The 25,782-nt window shown below is 41.0% G+C and overlaps 1 protein-coding gene across 3 annotated transcripts; it reads right to left on the bottom strand.

Annotated features, from left to right (window-relative positions):
- Window positions 1-433: 433 nt before the first annotated feature.
- On the bottom strand, window positions 434-23,804 carry zgc:100829 (uncharacterized protein LOC445149 homolog). Of its 3 annotated transcripts, none has more exons than XM_042499340.1 (8): window positions 23,726-23,804; window positions 22,451-22,999; window positions 15,753-15,897; window positions 15,465-15,567; window positions 12,689-12,727; window positions 12,548-12,592; window positions 10,846-11,140; window positions 434-1,578 (listed from the first exon to the last, which is right to left on the bottom strand). In XM_042499340.1, exons 2-8 carry the CDS (start codon window positions 22,635-22,637, stop codon window positions 1,355-1,357), a joined length of 1,038 nt encoding a protein of 345 aa, XP_042355274.1. In that variant the 5' UTR covers window positions 22,638-22,999; window positions 23,726-23,804; the 3' UTR covers window positions 434-1,354. The 3 variants fall into 3 exon arrangements, with proteins under 3 accessions (XP_042355274.1, XP_042355273.1, XP_042355275.1); XM_042499339.1 differs by lacking the exon at window positions 23,726-23,804 and adding an exon at window positions 23,091-23,181; XM_042499341.1 differs by lacking the exons at window positions 12,689-12,727; window positions 23,726-23,804 and adding an exon at window positions 23,091-23,182.
- Window positions 23,805-25,782: the final 1,978 nt, after the last annotated feature.

The raw sequence follows: 25,782 nt of genomic DNA, 5'->3' as shown, positions 1-25,782 counted from the left end.
TTTGAAAATAAGCCTCAGAATTTTAGCATGGGCAAACATTTGAATATCATTTCAAAGCTTTGGGAGCTTCTCTGGGAATTAAGCAAAAAATGTCTGAGCACAGTAATATCAAGTGTGGGGGTGGATGTGTGGCCCTGCTGAAATTCAAATTTAAATTTTACACTGGCCCTGGTGAAGCATGCAGGTGTATTTGCTGAGGTTGGACATTTGAAAAAAAAAAAAAATGCATGTATTCTCCGTGAACTCGCCGCAAACTTTACGGGATGTCAGTGTTGTGGGTTGCATTCTAATCCGAGTTTTTTTAATTTCACACAAGACATTAAAAAAAAGAAATGTTTTATTTCAGTATAGAATTACTCGGATGGAAGTTAACCACATAAGCTGAGACTGAGTGGGAGAGAGTGACAAAGAAATACAGAAGAAAAAAAGACTCTTAAGGAGGTGAACAAGTAACACAATTTTATTGTTTCTTTGATTGCACCATACAAGCTTGACATCAAAGATAAAAAAAAAATCTCTCATTTTACATGTGAGCATTGTAGTAATGTTAAATATCCCCTTACAAATCGTCTTTCTCCCTATAGAAAATGTAAAAAAACAAAAGAAGAAGTATAGCCACACATCTCTAAAATAGTACTGAGTAACACAGAGCTGGATTATTTGGCAGCGACTGTCTAACTTGATCCACTGAGAGTGACAGACGATGCATTTGGCACTGTCATTGGTCCACAACAGGTCGCAGTGAGGCTCCTGCCAGGTGGCACAGGGAGACATACATTGCATTGTGACAAATAAACAACCCTAGAGTATTCCCAAGGAGGAGACAGCAAGATGAAGGAGGACCCTACTGTGCCTTATTCCGCCTGCCCAAGCCCATTCTTTTGTCCTGAACCAAACGTGTGTCTGCATTGGAGCTCATGCAAACAGTCTCATAAGTAATGGAAATAATGTCATTGGTGAATAAACAACATTGTGTGTGTGTATAGGGTTTGTGAATTGAACAAGAAAACGTGTTTTTTTCCCACATGTTACACAAAGTGTAAATCAAGTGAATACATGTGATCGTCATCGGTTCTCAGGGAAAATACATTGCGATCAGTTGCTTTGGAATTTCTCTCCCACAAAGAGTGTTTACAGTACTGCAGCATCCAAAAATAAAAGAAAACAGTTACATTCAAGCATTTCCATTGCTGTGCTTCTGGAGTGATTGGCAACATTGTGAACACCTTAGGAGTTCTCCATCCCATTAACCCTCTGGCCGAGGCTCCACATCGGGGGGTCCGACATTGTCCAGTGCGGCTTCATTTGAATCTCTGGGAAGCTGTGTGGGCGTCTGTGCATCAGTGCGTGAGGATTACCTGACAGTAGGTGTGGTCGTTAGACGCAGGTGGCTGGGCTTGGTGGGGAGAGGGGGCTTGATGCCGCGAGGGGGGGTCTGTGTGGGGGATGTAGTGCTTTCGGCGCTGAAGGTTTTCATCAGCTGAGCCACCCGTCCACGTCCTGCACAGGTTGGCGCACTCCCTGATGAGCTGGCTGGCTCCGAGGCAGCCCTCCGAGACGCTTCTGAGACACCAATACCTGAGAAAAGAGATCAGATTTCCTTTGGAGCTTTAACACATGGTCCACAATATGACTGTCATACACAGGGGTGTGATTCATTTTGATTTCTAATATTTTGGGGTTTGTATTTTCTTTTTAAAGTTGAACAAATTTGAAATAAAATTATTTGGTATTTAAATTTCATATTTTCTGTATTTCAAAATTGGTGGAAATTTTGGATTTAAAATTTCAAAAATTAAAAATATTATTTGCAGAATCTTTAACACCTACATTTATTTAATTAAAACATATTTTAAGCTTTTTTTTGTAACTGCCTTCACAGTTTCCTTTTTACGTGCTACTCTCTGCATCTGCCATAAACTGTAACATCTTAAAATAAACTTTTTTTAACTTCCTTAGAGGGGATTTTAGCACATAATCATTGCCTCATTTGCATTTTCTCTCCACTTGTCTCTGCATTGTGTGTTATAGGAGGATTTTCTGGGCTGTGCCCGTCTCAAGGGGAACTTGTTTACTGTAAACTGCAGCGTCCAGTGTCTTGTTGCAGCTGGAAACACAACACCTTTTGGGAGCACAAGAACATCAAATCCAGGTGAAAATCAGTTTAAAACCTATAACCAACAAGAGTTTCACACACAACACATGCATGCTATTGTTGCAAAAACAGGAATCCAGTCTTGTGTGAGTCTTCTCACAACACCTGAATCATTTCCTCTCTGAGCACCGCGCCTGCATTTTTCCTCACTCTTTTCTACCTGCTTTTTTTCTCCTTTTCATTCGCCTCCCTTTATCCCACTCTGGCTGAGCAGAGGTCATCCTCAGTGGAAGTGTAGTGGGGACACAGCTGGGTGTAGTCGGTGTGTGTGTATGTGTGTGCATGTGTGTGTGTGTGCTTGCGCTTGCTGAGGTACTGTGTTTGGAAGAGGGTGTAATTGAGGGAGGAATGGAGGGAACAGGAGTAACGGAGGGGAGGGAGGGCCACAGGGACGGCAATGGAGAGCAGACAGACGCTGCTCAGACACCAGAAGGCTTGAGGAGCCACATATTTTTAGCGTCATCCCCGGGGGACAGAGATATGTGAGAGCGCCCGCGTGCACGGCTACAGGCGCACACAAGCTCACACACACACACACACAAAATAAAGTGAAAACATGCACAGGCGTACACACAGTTTCTAACAGTTGAATTTCAAAAGACACACGCACATTCTCATGTTACACTCAGGCCCGTGCACACACACAGACACACATAAACACAAACACGCACTTTCGCACAGCCCTCCTGCTCAATGGATTCAGTCACGCATGCAGCCATCTCTGACTATAGCACTGAAAAACACACACACACACACACACACACACACACACACACAGACACACACACAGAGGTGGGGTACAGCCAAAACCGCACAGGCACTCCCGGGGCCAGCAAACCTTTAAAACTCTTGATGTCTCGCAGCCATGAAAGTGGGAGACCTAAAGTTGCCTTTAAGCTCGTGTTATTGTTTATTGTTGTTTACTCCCCTTCCTCTCACTCTCTCTTCCCCCTCTCCCCGTGGCTCCGACACCTCCCTCCACCTTCCTCTTCATCTTTCTCTTCCCCCTGTCTTGCCCTGCCTTCCTCTGCCCCCTGACCCGCAGTTCCTGTGTTAATGTCCTCTCGCCGCGCTGCGTGGGCTTGCCTCTGATTGTCTCGTTGTGTTGTGTGGTCACCACGGAAACCTTGGATAGGCTCCAGCAATTGAGGCTGACACACATTCAGGCACGCACCGAGCACACACGCAGTCACACGCACACACACACAGATACGTACGCACAGGCGCATACACACTCATGGTCAGAGAGTTTTTTGAGCTCAGAGCCTTGGTGCAGGTCTGAGTGGAATGCTTAATAGAGAGACGGAGAGATAGAAAGAGAAAGAGAGGGAGAATTTGGTGGTGTGGACATGGACTGTTAGAAAGAAATAGTACAAACATATATACATATATGTGTATTTTGGGAGTATTTTTTGAGCAAAAAAAAAGAAGAAAACCTCTATGACCCTCCCTCAGGTAACCTGACAAACCTGTCTTAACACACCCAAAAATTGCTCAAACCCCACGCCTTTCTGCCTCAAACTATCCTCAGCAGCTGCGCGCTTAGCCCGTCAGCAGAAACAGTCATTAAAGCTACCTGCGAAAACACCTATTAAAATGAAAGAGAATCTCCGCATTAAATCACTCGACAAGATTGATTAATCTCCCATTTGAGCTTTCGAACGCCACTCCTCACATCTCAGTCCAGCTCGTAAATGTACAGGGAGGACAAAGAGGAGGGGGCGGGAAGCGGTGTCACTGACCAGGCTAGCACAAAAATTAAAGACCAATCTATCTCTTTAAAGACCTCCACGTCTCTGGCAGAAAGAGAGGAGGAGGTGGGGGGGCCCCGGGTGAGGAGGTGGGGGGGCAGAAGTGGGGCAGAGGGCAGAATTCCCGAGCAGCATGTCTGTGGACTGAAGGGCAGGGAGGAGAGGGTGTGTGTGTGTGTGTGTGTGTGTGTGTGTGTGTGTGTGTGTGTGTGTGTGTGTGTGTGTGTGTGCGTGTGTGTGTGTGTGTGTGTGTAGAAGCAAAGGGGGGGGTGGCCCTCCTGCGTGGGGGCTGGGGCCCCTGTCACTTATCAGCTCTGGCTGAGCGTCGCCCAGGGCTAGAGTCGGGAAGCAGCGCTGGAATGCGTGTCCTTCCCTCTGAAGGTGAAGAGAGAGGAGAGGAAAGCCGACCGACAGACAGAGGAGGGTTTATAAACACCAACACACGCATACACACTTGAACACATAACGCCAGCTGCTGGAGATTGATACATTTTCATGCTCACGCACATATGCTAAATCATATGACACATGCACCATAACACGCGCTTAAACTGACTCCTCACGCTCCCCATAGTATCTGATACAATACGTCCCTTCAAGTTCATTTCAATGCAGATGACACAAAACTTTTTCATAGCATCAAGTTTTTAGATAGCATCATTTTCAGCTTTTACAAATTTGTTTAAACAGATTTTCACCCACATTTTAAATTCCCTCTGCCCCAGGTATGATGCTGCTGAAGGAGGACACTTATCAGTGCAGTGTGTGGTAAATCAGCTCCTCTTGTGCTGTAATGCTGACAGCACAAAAATACTTCAGGTAATAAAAACTGAAAAACAGGTGAGACAGAGAGATTAATAATTAGCAAATCATTTGCACTAAGTAAGTAAACAGTTTCTGCTTAAAATAGCTTTTAAATTATTTTTCTGCACTGATTTCTTAACTTTTTTTTTTTTTTAAACAGATTTTTACCTAATTCTGTTCACAGTGAATTAAAGCTGTTAATATCCCTTTTAGATAAAAGTAAACATATTCATTTTTAATCTTAGGACATCCTGACTCCTTTATCTCAGACAACGATAAAATAGATCACTGCAGATGTCATTAAAATCTTATTCCATGCCCTAATCATTGCAATAATTATATCAAAATAATACAACACCCAGGATTTTCACTTCTGGTTTGGTGTTATATTTAATGCTGTCCTCTCCATCACGTTCTCACTCCCAACTCATCAAATACCAAAGCCTGGTCAGACATCGATTTATGCTCTTTACATGCATGAATGTTTTTCAAAATAAATTTGCATTTTCACAGGAAATTTACTTTTTCTGCTTGTTAAATGTATACAGTGTTTTTTCAAAGTAAATTTAAAATGCCGGTAAAAATCCCTTCATTTTAGGTTTACTTCCTTAGACTTGGTAACAAAAGTACGTGGCTAGGTTTAGAAAAAATATTATATTAAAATTTATTAAATTAAAAATATTATGGCTTAAAATAATTGGTCTACATTTCTTACTAATGTAATATAATGTCATATAACATATATTATAGTCGTCACGCTACAGAGATGGTTTAATCCATCAACCTCACCTGCCGCCCACGCTATGCAGACTCCCTCGCTCTTCACACTATGGCAGTTGCTCAAGTGTCAAAAAATGCTGCCACCTAGAGCCTCTCATACTGCCACTAAAGGGTGCCTCTTTCTGACACCGAGGGCCACCAGCCAAGAATCAATATTTGACAAGTTGGGAGTGAGAGCGGGTTGTCCTCTCTGGTTTAATGAAAGCATTAGTTGTGTTTCTAATGGCATCCTATGTCATGTACATCTTATACTCTGGAGGTCCGAAAAAGTTGAGTCCAGCTCCAGTGGGTACTTTTATATACACAAGTGTCACAAAAGCAGATTATTTAGTTCATCTTCTACAGCCGTTGTGTGGGCCACAGTCTCTGCTCACAGGATGCAGGAATCCTTGTCATTACCCACATTCAAAAGAAAACAGCTGAGGCATGAGCCTTATCCTAATCGGCCGCCTCCTCCCCTTTGGAAACAAGCATCCTGCCATTGTCAAGGACAGACACTCTGTCAGTATTTTTTTGTCCAGAGTCAAGACACATTTATTCAGCCCACCTCAACTCCCACCACACCAGCTGTTCCTTTCCCTTTCTCTTCCCTTTCCCTTCATTCGCCTGTTATTCGCTGCCCTGGCATTGCCCGCTGGTCTCATATCCAGCCACCAATGTGGGCGCAGGCACACACACACACGTAAACACGCCCGTGCAACCATGATTCATTGGAATTGTATCCCTTGGTTTCTTCTTTCTATCCAGGTTTTAGTCATTTGTGTTGTGTGAAACTGTTCCTGGTCCAATTGATAAATCACCTTAAACACACAGAGCTCACTGCACATGCCTCCACAAACAGACTACAAAATTCACAATGAACTGCCAGGAATGTTCAAACTGAACCAGACACTAAAAAGAGGTAGAAAAAAAAGTTTTAGAAATGAATCTCCCTCTCTCATTCAGCTTTTACTTCACCCACAAAATGATCATCTGTATACTTGCCGTGTATTATGTGAAATCTTCAGAAACTTTGTGTTTCTCACATTGCTCCACGGTGAAAGAAGGATCCAAAAAGAAAGTTCTTGATCAATCTGAGTAAAAGGGGGCCATGTTTAACAACTGTAAAACTACATCAAACATTTGTTAATAGAATTTTTCATAACTTATATAAATTACATACATAACTTGGTATAATAAAAGGCTCATTTTTTCAGTCATATACTCAGCCCAGTTGGAAATATTTTATTAATTTTAGTAAAAATACTTCTTATAAGGAGGTACTGAGCATAAGACTTGAGAAATTAGAATTGAATTATACTGCACAAGTTGTAAACCACAGTTTTGCTGTTGTTAAACGTGGACCCCATTTAATTCAGTTCATCAAAGATGTTCTCTGTTTTTGGATTCTTCTTTCACTGGGCAGGCAAGTGAGAAAAACAAAATTTTCCACACGAATTCAGGGTAACTCAGGGTGAGAAGCTGATATACACATAATCATTTTGTGGATGAAGTATTCCTTTAAGGAGTGCCAAAAAACATCGAGGCAAAAATATTTCATTAAAACTCAGCCTTGAGGAGTCTGTCATTGTGCCATTGTATAGTACAAAGATTGCTGGTGTTGCGTGTGTTTTTAAGGACATGATCTACACTGATCAAATTTGACTTGGATTATGAATCTTATGACCTAACTTAAAATTACATCAGTTAAGCATGGCACTGACCCAGCACAGTCTCTCACAGTCAGTTTCTCAGTAATCAGTAATCTAAGTGATGTCATTCAACTCTCCCACAAAAAAGTTCTACGTTGTATTTAAGCTTCTCAGACATAACTCCTGTGCTGTAGGATGAACATTTTTCCAGCAGAGGGACCATATGGAGATCAGGTTTTCTATCCAACTGGAGTTTTTCTCCTACAGTATCTTTGTTTTCCACTGGATGGTGCTAACTTCACCCTCACACAACACATTTTTCTAATAACTGGGTCACTGTATGGTGAATGAGTGTTTGGGCAATTCATGAAACTGGGTTCTGTGTTCAGACAGGAAGTCTGGGAATCACAATAAGTCAAACAAGATTCAAACAAGCAGTAATCTGCAAAACACACTGATAATAACAATATACACTAATATTCATGTCAAGGCCAAAGATATTGTATGAAAAAAAATATCCCTTCTTTTTACACAGTGAGCATCTGCATGGACAAAGGCAGAGATATGCAAGTAACACACACCACATAACAGACCCAAAGAGAGACACAGCATCCTACTGGTTTATAAAAAAAACAGAATAAAATGGGGAACGCCTGTAAGGGGTGCAGTTAATTGGCTTATTTTGCCACTGCTCTCGCCGCATGCCTTTGTGCTTTACAAAGTTACTTTTTTCTTACTGGTTTAGTGAAGACACAGCTGCCTAATAGCACAGACAACATTGTGTAATGAAAATAAATACATTTTAGATTAAATGGTTCTCTTAAACAAGGTTTATGTATGGGGGCTCCCAAAAAAATTGAGAAAAAGAACCCCTGATGGCTGCTATTACTGTCACATTTTGCAGTAACTACTATAAACCCACTTTATCCTCCGATTAGGGCACTATACAGTACACCACCACTGCCCCAAAAACCCCAGAAGTAGTAGAAGAATAGCTGGAATCTGTTAGCTAGAGCAGTCAGCTAGCTACCTCTGTTAAATGCAACTGTCTTGAATGGCTTCCGTGCCTGCGGCCCCACAAAATCAAGGATCGCCACTGGCAATTAGCTCACCAATGGGATACACACATGGACTCACATGCTGAAACATGCGCATGCAGCTGGCCCAGCTACCACAACAAAAAACAAAGAAGCTCAGATCACAACACACATGAAGGTAGCGTGGCTTCATCTCTGCTACAGATGCTGCTACTCCAAAATATCTTTACATAGCAAATAGTTGTTTGCTGCTATATTAATGCTCTGAATGTTGCATGCAGCTCCTTTAATATAAACTGAATGCAGGGTTCATTATACTATGCTTTTGGGATATAGGGTCAATAGGTCTACTAATTTTGATAAATAACTGAACAGTCAAGGAGAAAAAGATTTTAATTAAGTTGATTAAATATTATCATTTACCAAAATAAATAATAAAAGCTGTTAAATAGCATGAAGTTTAGGAAGTTTTCTGTTGCTCATTTCAGTTTGTGTCAGTCTGTCCTCTAGCACCAGATTTAATCTGGTTATATGACCATGCTCCTTAACCAAGCTAGAGAGTCTATTGAGAATTTTGCTGCTAACATGGGCCCTTGACAATAGAGAGGCTACCAGAGAAACAGGTGTGGGGGCGATGCAGTACGACGACACAAATCCCAGTCACAGAAGCTTTTTTTCCCCTCTAGGCTGGCCTCTTTTTACTCTGCCAGTCCATAAAGATTCCAGCGGGCTGAGGCACTATTTGGCGAGCACATTAGGTTTGGAGAAATAAATCCTTCTCCCGTGCTGCAGCACAGAGAAACCTATCTAACAAGAACTTTGTTCAGACTGCTTCTGCTCAGCTCTCCGCAGCCATTATTGCTAAACGAGAAGCAGCAGTGGGAAGGGGTTCTCTTGTTGGCTCAGTGGCTTGAGGTGACTGGCATGTAAAGTGGTTGCAAAATTGTGGATTTAATTTTCAACCCACATCTGGGTCCAGTCTTCATTTATTATGTAACATCTAACTAAGAAAATGCACTTCCTGATTTTACTTGTTTCCGTTAGCTGTGTTTATCTATGATGACACCAGCCAACATTAATGTTGCTGTTTATGTATTTTTCTTTAAGGGAAAATTCACCAGCTTGATGGTAAATGTGGTCAACTGGAGTTCAAAATGCAAAATCACTGTGGGCCCAACAGTGATGTAGTTGGAAGGAGGAAGAACTAAAGGCTGAATTTCGCCTCCGAGTAGCCAGGGGGCGTGCGGTAGAAGCCGCCTGAAACAGAACTTCCTTGTTCTCTTCAATTGTATTAAAAATTAGCTACATATTCCAAAACAAGAGTGCAGAGGATGTTGTGGACGAAGATATATTTTAACGTTCTGGCTGACCTGATGATCAGTATTTTTATTTGTGCTAGAGTATAAGGCTAAAGAAATGCATTAGAGATCAGTGGTAGCTACATTGGCTCTGCAGAGCGATATGGCTGGCAGGGACCCTCCAGAGCCTGAGCTCCTGAGAGCAAACACCAACTGGTGGTGCCTTTGCTCAAATTGCCAACAGAGACTGAATTTTTCTGCTGCAACAGCTTTTAATGTGGGCAGTTTTGTTGGATGCAGTTGCTGACCCATGTGTTTTACTCTTCACTTGGACACAGGTGTGTTGGAGACCTTCAGGATCCTGAAGATAAATTAGAAAAGACAACCAAGACCGGCAGCGCAGAGAGGGCACGTGACAACTGAGTGAGTATTTTTGTAACCTAATGTTATTGTAAGCTTTTTTTGTATTTAGTCTATTTTTGTCTTTTGCAATAGTACGTAATTTAGGTTGGATTTTTATAAGGTAAAAATGGAGAGAGTGAAGTGGTAACGTGATAGCATGGACAATGTGGAATATAATACAGAGTGTTGCCATCGTTGGTTAATGCTGGTCCAGCTTGTTACCTGCAGAAATACAGTCACAACCTAATCTCGGCTACTCAGGGTTCCTGCAGATCCTTAAAAAGTCTTACAAGGCATAGGATTCAATCAAAAAATAGGGCCGTAATTGGTCTTGAAATGTCTTAAGTCAATATTTCAAAAGTCTTAAAAATGCGAAGACATTAAATGTGGGATTTTATTTTTTTTTTCTGTATTTCAAACAATTTAAAATTTTCCGAACGCAGCACACATTAACAACACTAAAAAGTGGTGTTTTATGTTACAACAAATATTCTGACACCATTTTTCCTAACCCTAAGCAATAGATATCGGTTCATGATTTTTAATGCAATTTTGTTTTTTGGAAAATTGGTCTTAGATTTCATCCCATGTGGCATGGAAGTCTTAAATCCCACTAATCTTAAGCTGTAGGAACCCATGAACACTATATTTTAGCCAACAAACTAATAGCTATGGATGTCAGAAGCTCTCACGCAATGCATGCTGGTATATGTAGGCACTACCGGCACAGCTCTGTGAACAGGAGAACTCAACTTTCTCGGTCAATGTGGCACGCACTGAGGAATTTATTGCTTCAATTGACCACTTTTACCATCAACACCGACTGGCCATCCACATAAAAGGTGGTCAATTTTCCCTTTAATCAGCCAGCAGAGAAAGACTGCAGGCTGGAAGAAATATTATCTCATTTAATGGACATAGAGGAAGAGTTTCTTTGAACAGCAGACCCATCATGTACCCTTCCCCCGTGATGCTGTGCTCACTCACCTTTCCCACCCTGGGATTCCTGGGGCTTCTGAGGCTCCTGTGAGTGCAGACCACCTTTGGTTGATCCAGAGTCTATTTTGACAGCGCTGCTGGGGGAAGGGGAGGGGGCCGGTGCGGCGGCGGTGTTGGCCAGCCTCAGATTTGCCACGCCGGGTCTCGTGTTGACAGAGCCTGGTGCTGCATTTGCAGAGGCTGGTCTCACATTGACAGGACTCGCTCTCATGGGAGGCCTGGAGCAGATGGAGGGCTGGGGAACTGACTTCTCCTCAGTCGCACTGGCTGACTTGGACTCGGGCTGCAGAGGGGAGAGTGACGAAAGGGGACAGAAGAGCGCGATCAGTGTTGACAGCTAACTCACATACAGTGGAATTACTGTCATGTTTGATTAAATCACTGGATAAATGATTCACCAAATTACAGTTCTCCAATGACACCACTGTGCCGTAATGAAACACACAGAACTATGACCACTGATTAAGAGTTTAAGGATGTGCAGAGAGAAAATTATAAGGTGACTTGGAAATCAAGCAGCCTCGCTAATCTTCCTTCCTCATCTTACGCCTTCTTAATCAACAATCTCACTCTCTCCTCCTCTCAGGCTGACTCCTTCCCTCTCTAAATCAACCGGAGAAAACCTGCAGCAGGGGTAGCAACAGCCGCTAATACATCTGCAGAAACAAACCAGCCCCGTCCTGTTTCCAGAGACAAATCACTCTACCTACAAACAAGACATTCAACTAAATAATGAATCTTGTAAGGAGAGGCTCAGGCTGTCAGACCCGCCAAACCTCCTAAGGTGTTCATTGTCGCATCAGCATGAGTTACCCAGAGATGTGTTGTGGCCTGCAGTATAGAGAGACATACAGTAGTAAGTGAAGAAGTGAGGGAGAGACGTGTCCTTCTGTGGCAAAGAGGACGGGAAAAACAGAGAACAGAGGAGAGCTCACGCGTCCAAACCTCAAGAGACTATCCCACAATCCCATCCATCTGCGACTGACGCATTCTCTATCTCTGGCGTTTTAATTCCCTGATCAAGTTCATCAACCATCTGTTCTAGGGCAGTCCAGAAATCCTGCCTTGCCTCTGTGATTCAGCTGTTCTCGGCGGCAGTGCGTGTCACCTGCGCGCGCTCACACACACACACACACACACACACACACACACACACACACACACACACACACACACATTTGCGTGCACGTAAACACAGAAAGAAAGCAAAGGGAGATTGGAGAGCGCACTCCCCAGACAACCCAAGGCTGGAGTGATGATGGAGCCAGTGGGAGGACAGTTTGGTTCAGCTGTTCCCCGGAGAGAGCTGTAAGGGGTGCGGCGGCTCAGGCGAGCGGGAGCGCGGGGAGGGAGAATGCTGGGAGAAAGATGATCTGCAGAGAGGGCTGGGAGTGAGGGGACAGCTGGCCTAACCACCATTTCCTGTTACTCACAGAGGGTGGGACTGCCATGAAAAGACACGTAGGCGCACTAAAGCAACATTTCAAAGAGCTGAAGAGTGGATTGCTATTAATCACACCTTTCTGGGGTATGTTAGGCTGTGTTTTGAATTCAGTGCATCTGACACTTGAACACAAATTGTCTTGAGCTTCATAAACCATCCAGAATGTAAAAGCAGTAGAATAAACACTAAAACTCAATTGCCGCAACTATAAAGTAAAAACCAACAATTGCTTTAATTCACAAATACCTTTTCTGCTGCTGGAGGTGATGAATGCTGCTCACTCACTGACACCTGTGGGTTTAACAAAGACATTACACGAGTGTTACAGGCCATGATGCAAACCCTGAGCACAGAGCTCAATTACAGCAGGCAGTGACTGCAACTCACCGGCAGAGGGAGTAAAGTGCTCGTCTCCTCACATTTCCCCTGTTGAGAGAGACATGTTAGATGACACAAGAGGCGACACGTCATCCTCCTTAACTTTCGGTTTAGCACATGAATAAGCATGCCGCACGTGCCTTTTTTTCCAAAGAGATGTTGTCTCTATTTAACATGTCACTGCATATTGGAATCAATTTGTAAATGATAATATGTTGGAAGAAGGTTTGCACAGTAAAATCTGACAAGTTGACCTTACTTAAAATGATCTTGGGAAGCAATTGCCTTAAAAAAGTGAAGTAAATGTAAATGTTAATCTTAACCCTTTTAAACATGGGCAAATTGACTTCTTACTTCTTTCAAAAACAGTGGAAGGCGGCTTCGAGTGACTAAAGAAGAAATGACCTAAATATGAGCAACAAGTAGTAGAAAGTACATGAACATTACCTGAAAATAATAAAAGCAACAACACAAAAAAAACCCCAAAACAAATCAGGACAGTTCAGCAACAACAACAACAAAAATAAACTAGTGGCAAAAAAAACAAAGAAAACAATGAAAACAATCAAGGAAACAATGTAAAAAAAATATTTTAAAAAATTTCGCCAAAATAATTTTAAATATATAATAATGGTAATTATGAATATAGTTCTTGGTGCATTTTTCCCTAACTTTTCCAAAATTATTTATCTTGTAATCTACTAATTTCATGCAATTTGCAGGACATTTCTTGCCAAGTTGCTCATTACTTTTCCATGAAAGAAATTTAAGCAATTTGCTCAGTGTCAAAAGGTTTAAATACTTGTAAAAGGCATCTGAATGTAGAGTAAGAACAGTGATGTCAATCCAGGTTTCAAAGGATTAATTTACGTCTACTCTTATCTAACTGTTAAGTTTACTCAAAATGAAGCTGCAATTGCTTAATTTTGTGCTGTTGTTACAACTTTAAAATGACCAGTGAAGTTACCTTGTTCTTTCTAAGTGTTAGCAGCTTCAGTAAACCAGGTTAGTTAGACTTGATCATGACAAAGTGGATTTTGCAAATGAAGGTTGGGAGCTCTACGAGTTCTGTTTTGCTAACACGTTTAAGAAAAATAAAAATATAATTATCTCGTTTGCAGCCAGTAGAATGCAGATTATATAGCACAGTAAAAATAGTTTTCTAAGGTTGCTAAAACTTAGAAACATTGATTTAATTAAACATGTCATTTTCAAGTTGCAAAAACTTCACAACATTTATGATAATATATAACTTTTAAGTAATTTTAAGTAAACTTAAATAGATATAAACTAAACTAAATCTAAGACGAATAGTTATATTCACTTTTTAAGGCAATTGGTTAGGTAGATTTTTTCAAGTGAAATCGACTTTGCAGATTTCACAGTGTGGATGCTTCCTCATAAATACCTGATTGTCGGGTATTAGGTTAAGGAGATGTCTTTCAAAAATGATTCATATGTACTATCCTGCCAGTCATTATACAAAAAAAGTCAGAAATACAAACTGGTTTACACCTTTTTTTGGCGTTGTTCTCACACCAAGAAATTCTGGAAGGACATTTGCAGATTCATCATGGACCATATCTCTAAAGACTTAACATCATTTTAGGAAAATGCGGCGTCTGGCTTTCTCAATTGCCCGAAAAAGAAGACAAAGCCTTTATTTTAGATTAATTTGGTAATATTTAGTAATAAAAAAAAAAACCAATATTGCCACCTCTGTGGAGGATATTGAACATTATACGAAAGTACGCATTGATTTGACAAAAAGCCTATCAAAACACCTGATATTTGTATGTCTTACAATGACTTTGTGTATTGTGATATCTCCCTGGCTCTTTGTTGTCTTAAGTGTTTTGTTTGCACACGTTAAATTATATACTGGGTCTTTGTCACACTTTGTTGTGACAATAAAGAATGAGGAAAAAAACTTAAATGAGCAGGGCAAGAGCAGAGCAAGAGTTAAATAAGAGTTAAATGAATATTGCAAATATTTAGAAGCATGTCTGTGCAGTGGGTGTTGTAATTTGGCTGCAGGATAGTCAGCTACTGTCTGGGATGCTCATATTTCCACTGAGTGAGCAGCGTGCAGCTTTAGCTCACGAAGCATCGTGGTCAGGCCAGATGAGACCGTCCACCTCGGCTCACTCTGGCTCGATGTGTGCAAGGTTGCCATGACAACACAGCAAATCTCTTTTTAAGATAGCATTTAAAAAAAGGAGCCCCCACGCCCCCCCAACCCCTCCCAACTCCAAAATCAACAGCTCACACACCGCCAAGTGCACACACACACACACACACACACACACACGCACAAAATATCACCACCTTGGAAATTATGCACTGTGAGTGCTTGTTTTGACACAAAGTAGGGGCTCGAATTAATCAGGCTATATTTCTCTTTGTCACCAGCTTTGCTCAAAAGACTAAATGATAGATTTCCCAAACTGCGCTGCAGGTAGCAGAAGTGAAAATTAAATGATGGGAGTGCTATGTTTGAGATAGAAGTGTTGAGTTGAGGGGATGAGACAAGAAGACTTCAAAATAAGTTTGTCAGAGAGATCAATAATTCTCAGTCCTGATCTTTTCTTTTACATCTGTGTTATTTCTGTCTTTTTGTATCTTTACGTTCCTATGCAGTGATAAATAGTTTCCCTCATGATTTACCTTTATTGGGTTGTTACATTTGATCAAATAATAAAGAGGCGACAGTATTACACATGACAGAACAGTCTGAGATCAACATGATTTGCTTTCTTAGGGTCACAGACAAACAGCTACGCACCTTTAAATTCAGTGAGATCCCAGGTTGTGTTTTAGGAGGGAGGTTCTCTCTCTCCGTTCTGACAGCTTCTGTGGTTTTTCCGCTCTTCAAGATGGTTTGATGGCTGTAAAAAATAATCTGACCATCATGATTAAGTTTACAACAAAAAAAGCCCCTGTTAACCCTTCAAATTACAGTCTGTAAACAACAGTAAAACCTTCACAGTTTCTTTTCTGTTACATGTTTTTCACAGCCTGTAATCAACAAGTAACACTATCTGTGTTAGGCTACATTATAAAAGTATGTTACTTTGCATTGTTCTGAAGACCCGGCGTCTTCTTTTCTCCAAATCCCGAGCAGATGAATTTGGAGCTCAGCTCATCCACTTCCCCGATCACAATGACCGCCACATCTCCGTCCCGGCCGAGCAGCCAGCTCACATTCTTACTGTTGGCTGGAGGAAACACACAAACATGCAAAATATAAGTTAGTTACTGAAACACTGAGCATGAAAATGTTTATAAATGCAAATCATGTAAGGATCCAAAGCAGGGCTAAAAAGACAAAAAGTGAAACCACAATATGATATTTGTACAGGAAAGACAGTAAAGATTTATGATGTAAAATGTGTCCTCTGCAGGCCACTGAAAATCCTGGGGCAGCACACCAAAACCAAATGTCATAACTGAATTTCAGAGTTTAACTTTCTTTTTTAAAAACTTTTTTCTTTCTTTTTTTTTTTAAAAAAAACCCATCTTATTTTCAGGTATTTTTCTTCTTTTGTTGTTGCTAATTTTAGTGTCTCTTCTTCTTTAACTCATGGCTTTCTTCCAGTGATTTTGAAAGCAATCAAGCCAATTTGCTCAAAGGGTTAAGGAATCACATACTGATATACTTTGGTTTCTTATTTTACAGTACCTATCACAACTCTCCACCTCACCTGGATCACTGCATAGGCTGTCACTTATGAGAGGACCACCCCCTCCCAGCTTTTTATAACTCCACCCTTCAGGCCTGTGACTCTGTTTCCCTCCAAACCAAGCCGGGCAGGACAAAGACAGAACTGATGTGAGTGTAAAATGAACTTTTCACCTTTATAATCTCTACTTTGTTGATAGTGCATGAATTGTCTTTGATTGTTCTGTTTTATTATGCCAAGATTCCTAAATTTAAACACAAGTTAAATGATAATGTTTAAAGCCATTTCTAGCAAGCCCTTATAATTTCCCAGTTTTTGGAGGATCACTTGAATGCATCATCTGACCTGGCATCTTAGGATCCTCTCATTAAATGCAGGTGTGTGAAATTAGTAGGGAAGAAGCCAAAGAGGAGAAAGTATTCATCTGCTGTGTTTTTTTTAGGTAAAATCTCAGTTTTATTGTTTGATAAATGATTTGAACTTAGTCTTGGAAAAGCCCTGTTTATTTTGGGAGAATGTTTGGGCTTTTTTGATTTTGTTTGAATTTGACAGCCCGGAAAATCAGTTTAGTGTCACACAGCAACTTTTCTAACATCCTGCAAATCTAATCAACACCTGAAGAACCCTGATCGTCAAACAAAAACAGTGAGTACAACCAAATACAGCGAGTTGGTCATATGCCATGGCATCTGTGGGTGGCTATTTCAGGCTTCTTTAGAAGCTGCAATAGATGACCTAATTTATTATTGTTATTTTTTTTTTGTTTATTACAATGCAGAGCTGTAATATTTCCTTTTATTATTCCTCTATATATAAAAAAAATCATTCAACAACCACAGTTCATTCAACATGTCTACAATGAATTCCTGATCCCTGGATCGTGTCTTTAAATGTGCACAATATCAGATGTTCCGTGAACACTTTTTCACCCATTTTTATCCAAACATCTTGAGGTGAGAGTTCAAAAGACCCCTTTGAAAATGGCCACATCAGTTTTTCCCCTGGAAAAATGTATCCTGACTTTGGAGTGTTTTTTAGCCCCCTTCTCGAAAAGCTAGCGTGGCATGGTTGGTATTAAGGGATGTCTGGCTTGACTTTAAAAAAAAAACTATATGTGGCCCCCTACACAGTATTCGTTAATAAAGCAATATCACTTTGCATTTTTTTTAATGGTCACCTCACAGTGGCAGGAAATTCATACAGTTTGTAGACATGCAACAAGTAGGAACAATGTAGGCAGAACGGATGTGTTTTCATAAATACACATAAACAAGCAAACAGAACAGTTACCTATCAGCAGACATTTCCTGTGAGGTAGCAGGCATGGCCACAGCAAAAAGACATTTTTTAAACAGCCCATTTGATGATAGAAGCAACTGGCCCCAAGGTATTTTTCGCATTGTCTAATCTGGCCCCCATTCAAAAGCTTGGACAGCCCTGTCTTAGGCTATCTATTTCACAAGGTACCACTATCTTTGTGCAAGATTTTAAAAAAATGCACAGGAATAGCCTCTTTAATACAGTAATGTCAGCCTCCAATGATTTTCAGCAGGGAGGGGGGAAGCTGGCAGGCAGCAGTTGTATCAGGGTGGCCAAGGCCCCCCCTGCCCTCCCCTTTGGGGCCGCCACTGTTTCTTTAACCTTTTCAGGAATTTTAAAATCATAATATATAAACAACTATTTTGAAATACTGTATATTTACAGTCTCTCAGGTAATCAGTTGCAGCTTGTGTAGTTCTGAAATAAAACTGTCAACTTCATCAGCAGCGTATCTGATAAGTTGAGACTGCTGTTCTGGTTTATAGACAGACAGGTGCAACAGCTGGTGGGGCCCCGAGCAGCAGATCACAAATGCATGACACTGCACCTTCTTATAGATGATATAAGCAGAGTTGGCATGGGAAAACACTGCCCTCATTTTGTGTGAACATACTTGTGAGGACTTTCCTGATTTTATTCCCTAATCTGTCCTAATTCTAAAATGAAATAATCTTGTAAACCCAATTTCTTTTTTTTTTAGATTATTGTTTTGGCATTTTTGCCTTTATTAGACAGGACAGGAGATCGATAGCAAGAAAGGGGAAGAGAGAGGGGATGACATGCAGCAAAGGACTTTGAGCTGGAATTGAACCCGAGGCCGCTGCGGCTTTATCTACTGAGCCACCTTACGCCCCTAAACCTAATTTCTAAATGCTAAATATCACTAAATAAGATCTGGTGTCACTCTCCTTACTTGTCTGTCTCTGTGAGGATACTGAGGCGACAAACAAACACAATAGGGCACACACACACTTTTAAACCTACAGCAATGTATTTGCTTTGTGACAAATGTGAAGTCACTTAATGGAGAAAAAGCAGCTGTTGTGGGCTCAGAGGGTAAGAGCTTGTGTGGAAAACAGGAAAACATACTATCATAGTGAACTGGTTTTGCCAGCCTGCCCTGTGGATCGCGTTGTAGCAGGGCATACCAGGATGTCTACGAAAACACAGCAGTCAGAGCATACCTTAGTAAACAAGTTATCACTTCAATCTGACAGCTCAAACCACAACCCTATTGTCAGGTGCAGGTGAGATTATTGTCAGCTGAGTGCTGGGACATTTAGAAGATTAGTATGCTGGCATGTGTCCTACTGTAATAAGCAGTGTTAAAACACAATTACTTTTTCCACATGTTGTCACAAAGTCACAGAAACAATGCAGCGAGCCACGTTACCGCCTCATGTGAATGTCCCCAGATTCCATACACATGCACACAAACACGCCAGCATGTGAGTCAGAGTACATAAACACAAATGACCATAAAGCCTGCCTAACCACAGCAAAAGTCCCATGATCAAAAATAAAAGGCCAAAGGCTGAAACTGTTAACAGCAGCTGAAAGAGTTGCTGGCTTTCTTTTCTCTGCATAAAAGCAAACCTAGCATAAAAAAAACTGAGCTCTCCCACAAGGCCATACAGATAAAATCAAACTTCTTTCTTTGTTTTTCAACACACATTCATTTCCTGCACGCTTCCTGCTTCGCTCCCTGCTAATTGTTTGAGGGATCGAGACTTGACTCACTTCCTATTTTTACACAGAAACGCAGAACTATCCACCATTTCCTCAGTGCTGTGGACGGGGGGGAGAGAGTTTGTGTGGAGAGGAGTTGTGTGACCATGTGATCTCAGCCTGCAGTCTCCACTCAGCCTCCTAAAGACAGCTGCATCGGTCATCAAGAGATAGAAAGAGCACTGTTCTCTCAGTCTGCACCACAGTTGATGGTAAGTGCTTTGTTATTAGCCAAGATGAGATGGATCAAATTACTGTGTCAATCAAAGTTAAGGCAACTGCAACGTTCTGTTAATTGGGTTTAAAGGGGCAGTTCACCCCAAATTAAAAAAAATACACATTTTTCCTCATACCTGTAGCGCTTCTTATTAATCTAGATTGTATTGGTGTGAGCTGCTGAGTGTTGGAAATATCGGATGAGAGATGTCTGCCCTCTCTCTTATACTCTGGAACTATATGGCACTCGGCTTGTGGTGCTCAGAGCACCAAATGAAATACATCTGAAAAGCTCAACAGCAATGTTTTTTTGCATAATTTATGACCCGGTTACTCAAGGTAATCCACAAACCTTATTGTGAGCAGTTTCATCCGGGAGCTTTTTACTTTCTGCTTTACTACAAGGGACAAAAAATCACTGCGCAGATGGAAGCGCACATCTACTCATGGACGAGAGGCTCGTGACAGTGCACGATGTAAACATTAATGGAGTCCTCCTCAGCTGAGCTGGCTCTGTTCTAGGTGAGCAAGCAGTAGATGCTTTCTTCTGCGTGGTGTTACAATTAGTGATTGTAGTTCAATAGAAAGAAGAAAGGTTCCTACCATGGGCGGGTTCTGAGACAGTGGGTCCCTGGGCACAGATATGCAAGAGGCCCCACCACCTTTACTATACAGGAGCAAAACACACAGACTTTGTGGTGGTTTTGCCTCTTCTTTTGTTGTTGTTTTGCATCTCTTTTCTGGTTTTGTGTCTCTTTGACATAATTTTGCATCTTTTTGCGTCATTTTGTTGTGCAAGTTTATTCATTCATTAGGATAAACCCCTTGAGATGATCCCAACATACAAACAGACAAATGAACAACAAGAAACAAAACAAAGGCTTAAAGGGAAAGAAGAAAAAGATGAGAAAGAGGAAAAAAAAAGAAATCAACAATTAAAGTGAAACATTACAAAAATCAGCACAAAATCATTAGAGAAAAATAAATGAATAAATAAATGCACACAACCCCCCAAGAGGCCATGAACAAATAATAGATTAGCAAAATACATTAGTATATACATATGTATTACACACATACATACACATGTATACCTAAATATAGACAAATAGATTATAGTATATCAGATTATGGTATGTCGTTTCTAAAGCGTAGTTCATCTGAGACATGAACAGTCCTAAAATAAGAAGACAAACCATTTTTAAATATTTGAAATGACGTTGACGACCGTATATTTACAGGCGAATTATTCCAATCAGAAGATGCTTTGTGCTTGAATGCTCTCTTGTTCAATTGTTTTTCTAACTGTTGGGATGGAGAAGAAGCATTGTGTGGAATGCCTTAAATGATAGGATGAGCCTCTATGGGATTTTTTGCCTGTTTTTGTAGGTATTTTGTGTCTTTTAAATGTATATTTTTTATGCTTTAAGTACCACGAGCCGAGTGCCATCTAGTTCCACTAGATTTTAAAGAGGGCAGACATCTCTACAGCCAATATCTCCAACACTCAACAACTCACACATAAACAACCCTGGCTGATGGATAGCACTAAAGTTAAGAGGAAAAATATGTATTTTTAATTTTGGGGGTGAACTGTCCCTTTAAGTTCTGTTCAAGTAGGTTTTCAGCAGATGATGTATCTTTCCAAACCTCCTGTTGTTTGCTTTGTCATTTACAGTAGAACTCCTTCTTTGGTACATAAAAATAGAACAGTTTGTTATGTCAGCATCATTACACCACACGTTTCTCATACTAGCACTGGCTGCTGCCAGCAAAGAGAAAATGCAGACAGGCAGCATTCTGTAGTATACGTCAAACCAGTTTCAGGACAGACTTGCGGCCTCCTTAGTTTCTGCTTGTTTGGTTTTGTTTGATTGCTGCATGTATACAGTTGACTCTGTCGCTTTTGAGCACTAGCCAGTTCCCGATAAATCCATTTACCGTTCATACTGCCTGTGCTTTTCCTTCTCGCGGGTGTTTTTTTTTTTTTTTTAATTTCTTGTTGGGTATTTTTAATCTAAACACACATTCCAGAAATGAGTGACACCTCTGACCCAGTGAATATCCTTCTCTGTCACTCTTAGACTCACGTTGCATGGTGTGACTGAGAACAAAATGATCTAAGTGAGAGCCTCAGGGCAAAATATGTGCATGTGAACACATACACAAACTGACACCTACTTTACACTCACCGTCATAATAGCACTTCTTAACCACCGTTTATATGTACCTTATAATACACTCACTTCAGGGTGAATACTTTTTTCTCATGACATTTACTTTACTTTGCTTGTGTAAATGTTAATATCAAATTCGACTGGGATGTCAACATGAATCTGCCCACACCATCAATCTGCTGTAATTGTTTAGGACTTCAGATATAAATAGAACTTCATGTCAGTGAAATATAAATGCTCCTTCTGTCTGTGCTGCGTTACAGACACATTAATGTGGAGCAGCTGGCATTTGTTAGCCCAAGTTTGTACTTGAGGAAACTTTAAACTTGCCAAATGGACTTCAGGTAAACGCTGTTCCTGTCTTGGCAAACAGCTGTCGGGGTGACAGCGAACATGAGCTCCAGCAGCGACACTACATCCAGCAGCTAAGGATGTCTGTCACAACCAATGCACACATGCTTTGTAACTCTCTATTTGGTGTTTCACAGCACACTATGCAAACAACTTGACTAAAAAGGACTGGGTTTAATCCTTGAAAGGGGGACAGTTGGCTCTATGTCAAAAAAACAGTGCTCGAAAAACTGGATTCTGCACCCCCTCGCAGTGGACAAACAGGAAGAAGTTCACAAAGGTGATGTGTTGGTTACCTTTTTTTGGCTTTGTCCGCTTGCACTCGGCGTCCCCCCCTTCTCTCTCCAGTTTCTCCTCCATTTCTTTCCAGCGCCGCACCTGCTCCTGGCGCATTTTCAGGAACAGAGTCTTTTTCTGGTCCTCATTAAGAGCGTTGAGCACATCGGGGTCGATGTACATGTCCTTTAAGATCTGCTGCAGCATGTTGGCGGCTGAGTGGTGGGCGTACTGCCTGGCCAAGCGGTCAGAGGTAGGAGGCGCTGTCCTTTGGCCAGCAGCTTCTTGAGGTGTTGGTTTATAGTCTCATGTCATCAAGAAGAAGACTTTCCCAGACTTCTTCAGAGTGAAATCACTCTTATTTACCAGCATTAACTCTGTTTTGTGAATCGAGGCGCATGCTCATCCTTGCACGCTCTTTTGTACATGAGATCCAATCTCACACACTCACACGCACACACACACTCACGCACACAAAATCCCGTTTCCGTTTTGTTTTGTGCTGACAGTTTCCGCACCCCAGAAAGATATCAGTTTCCTTTGTCTTTTGAGGTCATCATTGGGACAATCTACAAAAAAAGAAAAGAAGCAGAGAACACTTAAAACATTTAGTTTGCCCTTTAAATTACTTATTTTTCTCTACATATTTCTTGATCCCACCTTTGTCACAGCCACAAACTTTTTGTCTTCCAGTCATTCCTTCAAAGAGTCTCTTTCACTCGGCTATCTTGTCCCTCCCTCCATGAATACGGAAGAGCCCAAACCCTGTTTCTAAACTGACAGAGAGACTGCAGCCCAGAATGGGAGGAGATTCCAAAAAAATGGGACTGTTTCTGTCATCAGTGGCCCTCCTCCCTCCTCCCTCCTCTCTCCCCCCCACCACACATCCCTTCCTAAACCCATGTTCCTTTCTCCCCCCCGAGACTCCCACGAGATAGCGGCTCCATTTTAACATGTTCAGCTTCTGGTTGTAAGAGAAAAAAACCAACACAACAGGGTCATAGCCCAGGACAGCGTGAGCCGCTTTCTCTAACAAGGGGATTGAAATGGACTCCTCCAATCACAGTGGGTAGTTAAACAATGGCTACCACATAAGCAGCACTTGGAGGGAAAGAAAGCTTGCCTCAGACTGAGAACTATCACACTGGTGGAATACAGATTGGTGTCTGCTAAACGCATTGTAGGGTGCAGAGAAGGAAACACGGGGAAGGGGGGTGGACAGTGAAGGGAGAAAGGAAGTGATAGGAAACAAAAGGGAGTTGTACGAGAAGGGTAGAATTTGCTCAAGTACTCACAGTGGGATGTAGACAGCCGCTCCACCACAGCAGAGTATGCTAACTAAGCTGAGAGAGTCAGAGCGCCTGTGGGTCCTCCTTGTCTTTGTGTGTATGACTGGGCTGATGACATCACAGCATTCCATAATCTCCCTCCCTCTCTTTCTCTGACACACACACACACACACACACTCACTAACACACACTAACACACACTTCTTTTTCTTTTTTCACTTTTTTCTTTAAAAAGAGGGACGAGAGCGATTCAGGAAGTTGACCTCACACGTTAAAGAGGCTGTAAAAGAAAAAGAGGGCGGAAAATCCTAAACCTAAATGTTTAAGCTCCTTTTCCATCGCTGCTCTCCCAACCACAAAACTCTCCTACATTTAAATACATTTACTTTTGCATCAACCGTGCATTTAAAAGTAATGTCGGTACAACACTAATTCTTAAATAGCACTGACTCTTAAGCAAACATGACCTACATTTGTTTCTTTAATTTCCCTTTTTTTTTTTTTTACATGTACTGTATTTATCTCCATGTAATCTGGATTAACGTCACTTTTCTTGTGCTGCATTCAGACACCTTTCACAAGTATTCAAACCTTTGGACCCCTGTGCAAAATGGTTTGCAAGAAATGTCTCGCAAATTGCGAGACATTTTTAAATAAAACAAAAATTACATCTAAAATTAGGCATGGAAAATGTCTAGAAAAATGTTTTAAGTTGATTAATTAATTGCCACAAACATTTCATCTAATTGTAAAAAAAATAGTAAATTTGAAAAATTATATATCTGAAAAAAGTATGTTTTAAAATTCTAATTGTATTGAAATTGATGTAACTATTCTTTTAAAGCACATTTTGGGGTCCTTTCCTTGTTTGTCTTTGCTTTCCCTTTTTTTCTGATTTTTAGTTTTTTGGAACGTATCACATTCCTTTCTAAGTTGCTCATTGCCTTCTTCCTATGCTTTTGACATGAGACAATTTTCTGTGCTTTCTAAGGGTTATGAGGTTCAGTGTGTGGGATTTAGTGGCATCTAGCGGTGAGGTTGCAGAACTAAAATTTCTCCAAGAATGTAGGAAAACTTCGGTGGCCAACGTGAAAAAGCAAAAATGCTAATATGCGAATGGCCTTATCTAGAGCCAGTGTTTGATTAGTCCATACTGAGCTACGGTAGAAACAGCCGACCCCATGGAAGAGAACACACTTTGTACGTAGATATATACGGTTCATTCTAAAGTAACAAAACGTCACAGAAATTCTCATTTTCAAGTGATTTTAAACTAGTAATGAATATTACACACAGTTTCTTCCAAAAGATGCCCCTTAATCCTACACACTGGACCTTTATGTTAATTATAGTTTAGATATCACATTATATAAAAATTAATGAGAGAAGTTGACGTCTGGCACATTATTACTCATACTGCACCTGCGCTTTGCCATGTCAACATGCTTTTAATGATGATTTTATACTTAAGAAATCTGCACAACATTTTGTGCAGTGATTTTTATTTTAGGCTAAAAGCAGTAAAACATAAATAGTGGCCTTAATTATATATTCGGTGTACGCATACATATTCCTTGTTCGTGGGCAAATTATGAGACAATGGGCTCCTTGATGGATATACAAAAAGTGCCACCACCTCTCCTACAGAGGAGCATGACACAGACGTTTTGATGGTTTTGCCTCTTTCTTTATTGTTGTTGTCGCTCAGCTTTCTTGTGATTTTGAGTTTTTTCAAGGTAATATTGTGAGTTGTTTTTGGTCATTTTGTATCTCCTAGCGTTTTTTTTTTATACCATTTTTGAAGTTCTTTTTCATCAATTTGCCTCTTTTTGTGGTCTTTTATGTGTCTTTGTGGTCATTTTCAGTGTCTTTCTGATCGGTTATTTGAGTGACATTTTATAGATGAAGGCCAGGGGGCCCCCTGACACTTTCGACCCCTGAACCTGTGACAGTAATCCATCCATGGCCTTGATGCATTCGTCTGTTGTTAATTCGACCATACTGAAGCCAAAGGCAGATTTCTTTTCCTTCCTCTCCTCTCTGTTTCTGAGCCTGTCATTTAT

Source organism: Plectropomus leopardus, chromosome 13 (assembly GCF_008729295.1).
Source record: "Plectropomus leopardus isolate mb chromosome 13, YSFRI_Pleo_2.0, whole genome shotgun sequence".
NCBI lineage: Eukaryota > Metazoa > Chordata > Actinopteri > Perciformes > Serranidae > Plectropomus > Plectropomus leopardus.
This window is presented reverse-complemented; position numbering and strand designations above follow the sequence as displayed.